Source organism: Nycticebus coucang, chromosome 18, assembly GCF_027406575.1.
Source record: "Nycticebus coucang isolate mNycCou1 chromosome 18, mNycCou1.pri, whole genome shotgun sequence".
NCBI classification, from domain to species: Eukaryota; Metazoa; Chordata; class Mammalia; order Primates; family Lorisidae; genus Nycticebus; species Nycticebus coucang.
In genome coordinates, this window is record NC_069797.1 from 38,442,680 (window position 1) to 38,450,831 (window position 8,152).

At 44.8% G+C, this 8,152-nt stretch overlaps 1 protein-coding gene across 5 annotated transcripts in view; it reads left to right on the forward strand.

Annotated features, from left to right (window-relative positions):
- The window catches only part of AP2B1 (adaptor related protein complex 2 subunit beta 1), a 135,315-nt gene extending 130,710 nt beyond the window's left edge, over nucleotides 1-4,605 (forward strand). For all 5 annotated transcript variants that reach the window (XM_053569850.1, XM_053569854.1, XM_053569849.1 and 2 more), the window contains one exon: nucleotides 4,152-4,605. In XM_053569850.1, coding sequence (XP_053425825.1) covers nucleotides 4,152-4,226 — 75 coding nt within the window. In that variant the 3' untranslated portion in view covers nucleotides 4,227-4,605. The remainder of the gene's footprint in view (nucleotides 1-4,151) is intronic.
- Nucleotides 4,606-8,152: the final 3,547 nt, after the last annotated feature.

Consider the following 8,152-nt stretch of genomic DNA (forward strand, 5'->3'; position numbering starts at 1 on the left):
CCCAGGGCGACAGCTTGAGGCTCTGTCTCCAAAAAAAGGAAGAAACAAGGGCAGTGCCTGTGGCTTAGTTGAGTAGGGCGCCAGCCCCATATACCAAGGGTGGCAGGATCAAACCCAGCCCTGGCCAAACTGCAACAAAAAATGGCACAGCGGGGTGGCGCCTGTGGCTCAGTGAGCACCGGCCCCATATACCAAGGGTAGCAGGTTCAAGCCCAGTCCCGCCCAAACTGCAACAAAAAAATAGCCAGGTGTTGTGGCTGGCGCCTGTAATCCCAGCTGCTCGGGAGGCTGAGGCAAGAGAATCACGTAAGCCCAAGAGGTGGTGGTTGCTGTGAGCTGTGATGCCACGGCACTCTACCGAGGGTGGTAAAGTGAGACTCTGTCTCTACAAAAAAAAAGAAACAACATAATAAGAGCCCAGACCGGGTGCAGTGGCTTATGCATATAATCCTAGCACTCTGGGAGGCCAAGGTGGGTAATTGCTTGAGCTCACAAGTTCAAGACCAGCCTGAACAAAAGCGAAATCCTGTTTCTAATAAAAATAGAAAAACTGGAGCAGCGCCTGTGGCTCAGTGAGTTGGGCGCCAGTCCCATATATCGAGGGTGGTGGGGTCAAACCCAGACCCGGCCAAACTGCAACAACAACAACAAAAAAATAGCGGGCATTGTGGCAGGCGCCCGTAGTCCCAGCTACTTGGGAGGCTGAGGCAAAAGAATCACCTAAACCCAAGAGTTGCAGGTTGCTGTGAGCTAGGATGTCACGGTACTCTACCCAGGGCAACAGCTTGAGACCCTGACTTAAAAAATATATATATATATATATAATATATATATGAGGCAGCTGTTCTCAATTTATATATTTATATACATATATACATGTTTTATATTTATATATAAATATACAATATATAAATGTGTATTTTATGTATATGTGTTAAATATATATATAATATATATTCATAAATATAAGAGCTTGTCCTTATGGTACCTTTTTTAGCCACATTTACCTTCCTTCTTCCCCTGTATTTTTTAATAGTGCATTTGTTTGTACTTCCTTGCCCCCTTTCTTAGTCTCCATCCATCTGGTGACTAGGCTTTCTGTGTCCACAGTACCATCTAAATCTTTTGTCACAGCACAGCTGAAAGCATCTAATCCATTCACCAAATTGGCACTCCAGACTTTAAAACCACGCAGATCTATTCCCTTCCTTCCATCACCCTAAATGCTGATCTGATCTGATCTCAGCTCAGTATTAAGGAGGAAAGATATCTGGTGACCCAGTACTATGCATGAAGAGCCGATGGTCCCCTAGTCTCCTAAGAGGCATTGATAGAGCACTTCTCCCAACACCCGTCCTTACTGTGGTTCACTAAGAAGGTGTGTTTATCCAATAAGGGTGAAGCCATATCTCTGTAAGTAGGTAAGTCTTACCTGAAAAGGTAACTTGTCCCAGGTGAAGAAGCGTTATGTTCCATACTATACACCAGAAGTGGATTTGTAAGCTTTTTGCTTATTTAGGCAGGACAGATGACGCTAAAGCCCTTAATGGGTCAACGTGGGCAGCATTCCTAAGCAGTTGATGTTAAAGATGTGTCGTATAAGCAGGTTAGCAGTTTGAAAGTTAAGACCCAGGGAAGGCCTGTTTTCTCCTTGGAGCCATACAAAACGAGACCCAGAGTTCTAGCTGTGTTTTTTTTTTTTTTTTTTTTGTAGAGACAGAGTCTCACTTTACTGCCCTCCGGTAGAGTGCCGTGGCCTCACACAGCTCATAGCAACCTCCAGCTCTTGGGCTTATGTGATTCTCTTGCCTCAGCCTCCACAGCAGCTGAGACTACAGGCGCCCGCCACAACACCCGGCTATTTTTTTGTTGTTGCAGTTTGGCCGGGGCTGGGTTTGAACCCGCCACCCTCGGCATATGGGGCCGGCGCCCTACTCACTGAGCCACAGGCGCCACCACGAGTTCTAGCTGTGTTTAACAAACTTGACCCTTTGTTTGGGCTGGGATGGAGGTGAGAATGGAGGGATGGGAATATTAGGATTCTAGAGCAAGGGAAATAATCTTCCCCTCCTCCAAAGAGCAACTGTAGTGCTCGGGATCTGGGTCTGCTCAGTCCCTGCCTCCTTGTCCATTGCCAACCTTGGCAGTTTGGGCTTTTTTGAGGAAGGCAATATTTTATTACTAGTCATGAAGAAAAATGATGCTAGGCATAGTATCTGTCAATGGTCCAAGCATTTGGAGAGGCTAAGGCTGGAGGATCGCTTGAGCCCAGGAGTCTGAGGCTGTTATCACACTACTGAACTCCAGCCTGGGTAACCAAGTGAGACTCTGTCTCAAAAAACAAACAAATAAAACTCTTTCAACTGGTAGAATTTCAGGTATTGTTACAAAGATGTGAAAAAATACAGGACAGAGTTTTGGGGAAGAGGAATTACCCCTCTTTAGTCTGGGAGTTGACTCTCTTAAGCCGTTGTTCCTGTTTTTAGTTTAGCCGCCTCCTCCTCCTCTTCTGAGCCCACATATTCTCCCACTAGAATTTTCCACAACATTGGCAGTGGAGAAGGCTATAGAGGAGGAGGTGGTGAGAGAATTTCTTCTTAGGGAGTTTGAAAGCCAGGGAAATGCCTAAAGCTGCAACTTAGACCAAAGTGGGAAGCTGTTTTGTTTTCTACATATACTTATGTTTTTAAATTGGTTGGGGTTTTTTTTTTTTTTTAACATTTATCAGAATTGTCTTTTTAGCTAATATCAAGCAGCAGTTTGGGAAATGCCTTAGAGACTGAAAATTAAAGCTGTAAATAGAGTATATTTTGATGCTCTTTTGTCTGATTGTTTTTTGGTTTTTGCATTTTTAAACTTTATTTAGAATGTTTATGTTTGGGGAAATTTGGGGTTGAATTCTTGACCTTTTTCCCAAAGATATTCCCTCCTTTTGTACTATGTTAAATTGTCCAGAATTTCAAGTAAGAGAATTAAGAAATAAAATAGTCTAAAGTCTCATGGTGATACGTAGTTTAAGACAACTTTTGTTATCTACCCTAATGAACAAGAACAGTGATACTAGTAATACAAAAATATTTCCTGGTTCTAGGATGCTTATGTTATTGTTAATATTTTGTCCAATTTAATACAGTAAGCAGTCCAATCCTGGATTTAAATGTCTTTATTGACTCAGAAAGTGAAATTGTCAATATTCTTTTTACTATTGATGTTTAATATGGTAATTGTTTAACAAAAGAAGAGGCACCGGTAGAGGGAGGAGTACAGTGGTATCAGAAATATCTTGGCTCCGCGCCTGTGGCTCAAGCGGCTAAGGCACAAGCCATATACACCTGAGCTGGTGGGTTTGAATCCAACAGCTGCAACCAAAAAATGGCCGGGTGTTGTGGCGGGCGCCTGTAGTCCCAGCTACTTGGGAGGCGGAGGCAGGAGAATCGCTTGAGCCCAGGATTTGGAGATTGCTATGAGCTGTGATGTTATTTCACTCTACCCAGGGCGACAGCTTGAGGCTCTGTCTCCAAAAAAAAAAAAAAAAGAAAGAAAGAAAAGAAATATCTGATGTCCCTGTCTAAAGAGGCAGAAAATAGAAGGTTAACTGTTGACCTGAATTATGGTTCAGTTGTAATAAGTAAATGTCTTATCTTGCCTCTTCGGGGCGTGTACTCTCCTCATTATGATACAGAAAGGACTAAGTACCTCAGATCTACCTAGATTACGTTTTTATTTTACTTGATTGTACATCCTCCTGAAATTGGGACTGAAATACAACCATCTTTTGGGCAGACCGCTGAATTGACTGTTCCAAGTGAAGGGTTTTGGCCCTCCCTTTTCATTTGGCAATAATCCCTATAAGTCTTAGCAGAGCATCAGAGCAGTTGTCCTATCTACTGTCAGATACCTTGATGTTTTTAGTACGGATTATTTCCTAATCTCATAAACCCGCATAGAATGTAGGAGGAAACATAGCACAACTTGATGTTGATGAATTTGAAATTGTAAAACCACAGTGCCTAGTAACGTGATCCTGTTTGTCTACTCCAGTGACAGAAGTACTCTCCCATTGTGTCAGTTTTCTTGAACTGAGTGCTTGGATACCTTTAGAGTTAAAACTAACCTCGGTGCTAATCTTCCATCTCTTTTCCTCCTAACAGCTGTCACTGAAGTGTAGAGCTCCTGAAGTCTCTCAATACATCTATCAGGTCTACGACAGCATTTTGAAAAACTAAGGACTGGTCCAGTACCCTCCAGTCACCCTGTGATCAGTGCAAGCCAAGAACTCTTAACTGGAAGAAATTGTATTGCTGTGTAGAATCTGAACTGAAATACACTGAGGCCACCCACCAAGGTAGTGACTAGTCTAACCCATGCTAGCATTAGGGCACAACCTGTTAGTTTTAGCTTCCTGTGAACATTTGTAACCACTGCTTCAATCACCTCCCACCTCTTGCTACCCACTGCTGCTATCTGTCCTTACTTGTGGGCTTCTCCATGCTATGCCAGTGATTGGCTTTTTCTACACCCTCTTTTGAGTGTAGTTTGATATTTTGTAATCGAGAGCTCATTTCAAAAGCAGAAAAAGACAAATATTAAAGCAAGGAAAAGTGTCATTAAAACATAAACTGCACTTTATTGTTTTATATTTTTGTACATATGAGAAATTGAGGGAGTAGTGTGACCAGAAGGAAGTCCTGGAGAAAGAGATGCAGTTACCTCCCCTACCCTTTTATGGGTGCTCTTATCTGTGGCACCCTTGCCCTGGTCATTTGGATTTTCCCTTTCTTTCTCTCTCTGCAAACTCCTTGTCCTTGGCCGAACCTTCATGCTTCCCCCATTCCACATCATCATGTCATTTGATTGCTCTGCAGTTGGGCATAAGGATCTTCCTTGAGTGATCTTTCAGGGTGTAGGAAGCACAGGGCCTGTCAGCCTCAAAGCTGAGAGAAATTACAACTTTGACAACATTCCTTTCCCCTGAACCAACCCATTGATAACACTGATTAAGGAATTTAAGTAGTGGCAGGAATCAACCAAAATGCCTCCCCTCACTCCCTTCCCTGTATTTCTTAGGTCCAGCTCATTGATAAAATCAGAGTTTTAGAATTGAAACAGTAATAACTTAGCCAGCCCTGTTTTTCCATGAAGGCAAGAGAGTTATTGCCAAGGCCTATCAGCTATTTAGCAGCAGAACTGGACTGAGTGTCCTAAATCCCCATCAGTGGAGGTTTTCCCTGCCGACTGTCTCTTCTTTTTTTCCTCAATGTGTTCTGCCTTTTCTGTGCCTGGTTTGCAGCTCTTCACACGCTCCATGCTGATTTGGACACTCCATTCATTGGCATCAGGTGGCAGCAAACTGTCTTTTCAGTTACTCAAAGGTAAATCGAGATGCCAGAATAAAGGAGTAGCTAATGTTTCGTGGTGCTCTTGGAGCCACAGTTCTTGAGGCCAGCAGGGTGGGTGCAGAGATGAAGTGAGCTTAGAGATGTTGAAAATTCTCTGTATCCCTTCAGCTCTCTGATCTGCTCTTTATTCATGTTACTTAGACTTCAAGCCAAATTAAGAACATCCCAGTGTCAAGCAATTCTTGTCATCTCTGAAAAGACTGGGGGATGTGAAATTCCTGCCCTCTTCCACGACACATTGAATATGATTTGTCAAAGAATGCTTTGTGCCCCCAACACCAACCTGTTTAGCAGTGTTCACACCATTTGATCTGTGGGCACTTGTTGCATCACCTGGCACGTGGTATTCAGGGTCCAAGATCACTCTTCTCAGATGCCCCTCCTCAAATCAGAGGCACTTCAGAGTCCAGAGGCCTCACGTTGGACTCAAATCAAACTCACTGGACTCAGAAGGAACTGTGGAAAACCAGAGCAAAAACTACCCCCGAGCCATGTTCTGTCTAAAATGACCCTTCTTTCTACCAGCTGCAAAGCTTGGGGAAGAGTAGGTCTCCCAAAGCCATTTCTTACACTTGAGAATATCCAAGGGAGGAATGGAGTGCGGAAAAGAAATATGCCTCTCACTCAGGTGTGTGGGCAACAAGAAGTAACACAGGGCTGTGTGTTGGAGGTGGATAGTTTGGTGGGGTGGGAGAAAGCAGGTTGATAAGAGGTTGAGCCATCCCTTTGGGGAACTCATTCCTGGAGTTAGTTGGATACAAGCAGTGAAGAAGATTCACACTACAAATATTGTGTTCTCATCTCAAAGCAAACTAGTTCCAGAAGAAAGTATGTCAGGGCAAGAATACAACACAGTTTTGTACCAGGGTAAGTCCCTCAACCCCTGAAACTAGGTTTCTCTCAGCCTCCCACCAGTGGTGGCTAGCAGCTACGGTTCTCAGCTGACCTGAGTCAATCCATGAACTCTTCTCTCCCTGGGGAGGCTACCTCCCATTGCATCCCTGAGCACAGGAAGGGAGAGACTCCACAGGAAAGGACCTCTCTCCTGAAGGACTCATTACCTCGACCACAGCTTCTCTTTTGGCCCATTCCAAGCTTGGCCACAATTGGGGGGGGGGGGGCATGGTGGAGATTGCCCTGTATCCCCCCACCCCCATCTGAGTATATCTTTGTAACAACAGCTGACATCATACAAAGGGCAAGGGAAGCAAACACCCAGAACTCTTGCTGGTCAGAGATTCCCTGAGTGTCTGTCTGCACCCAAGCCAGTTCTATGTGTCTGTGTTGTGAAGCTTGGGACTCTGGAGAGAAATGGGGAGGGGTAAATATTGCCCCAAGAATGCTTCTCATTCTTCTGTTCTTGTTGGGATCTGTTCTTGGGGAGGGTGGGGGCTGGGGGAAGCTTGACCTTGTGTCTCCGTCAATAAATTCTCATTTACACAAAACTAAGTTTGTGTTATGTACTTTGTTCCCAGAACTAACACTCTAGGAAAAAACAGAGGCCAGGGAAGTAACAGCGCATCAATAACCACTCTATTAAAACTTTTCTGTTTAACTGCCCTAGTCATCTCAGGGATTCAGCCATATGAAATTAAGGTTGACTAAAGGGGGCAGCGCCGTGCCTGCAGCTCAGTGTGTAAGGGCTCCGGCCCCATATATCAAGGATGGCGGGTTCAAACCCAGCCCTGGCCAGCTAAAACAGCAATGACAACAACAACAAAAGTTGACTAAAGGAAGAATCATACATCTCATGGAAGCTCCTGTTGACCAAGCCCCAAAGCACCACCATGGCCATCTCTCTGCAGGCAGGGGAGTGCTTAGAGGAGCCCATCTATCTTTCCTGGCAAGTCTGCAGGGGGCCCAGGCAGATGGTCCCAGGGGCACCAGCCAGTACAGCAGCAGCCAGTCAGCAGGAGGAGCACAGCAGAGGGTCTCATAAGTTTCCTATTACCCAGCATGTCTCACTCCTCTCTCAATTTATAAAACCTTCTCATACCTGGACTCGGAGCCTCCATATTCCCAAGCAAAAAGAAGCATAGCTTCCCAAGGAGTTCAGATCTAGTGACCTGAATTGTGTTGTTAGGGCAAGTGTTGTCAAGACAGAAGGCCCCACCCCTGGGTTCTGATGAGGTGACAGCTGCTGAAATCTCCCCTATCCTGGAGTGGAGGAAAGAGACTGGACTGAGGGACCCAATACCAAGAGTCCCTGAACCTCTCACCACTACAGTGAGCGTAGGTAAAGTGCTGTGCATGGTGCTTGGCACTGAGTAGGTGCTGAGAAATAGGAGCTGCCTTTATTATTTGCATGTCCAAACACCATGAACAGACTGCCTCTGGCAGCTTGGAATTTTGTGGTTGTCTATGTTGCTGGGCTATAGTTAGCCAGAACTGTAATAGAAATCAGGGTTGAAGAGGAGTGGTCAGCATCAGAGATATGCAGAGGGTCCTTGCTGAAATCTAACTCGGGTCACCACTTCAGAGTGATGTCAGTTTGGGCAAAGAAAGTCCCTAGGGAGAGGCTCTCAATTCTTTGAGAAATGACATGGTTCTACTCAGTCTGAGAGGAGACCTGGGGAAATCTGCATTTAAAAAAAAAAAATTTGGCCTGGTGTGGTGCTCATTCCTGTAATCTTAGCACTCTGGGAGGCTGAGACTGGTGGATTGCTTAAGCTCGGAAGTTCTAGATCAGCCTGTGCAAAAGCAAGACTCCATCTCTACTAAAAATAGGGGGAAAATGAGCTGGGCATTGTGGC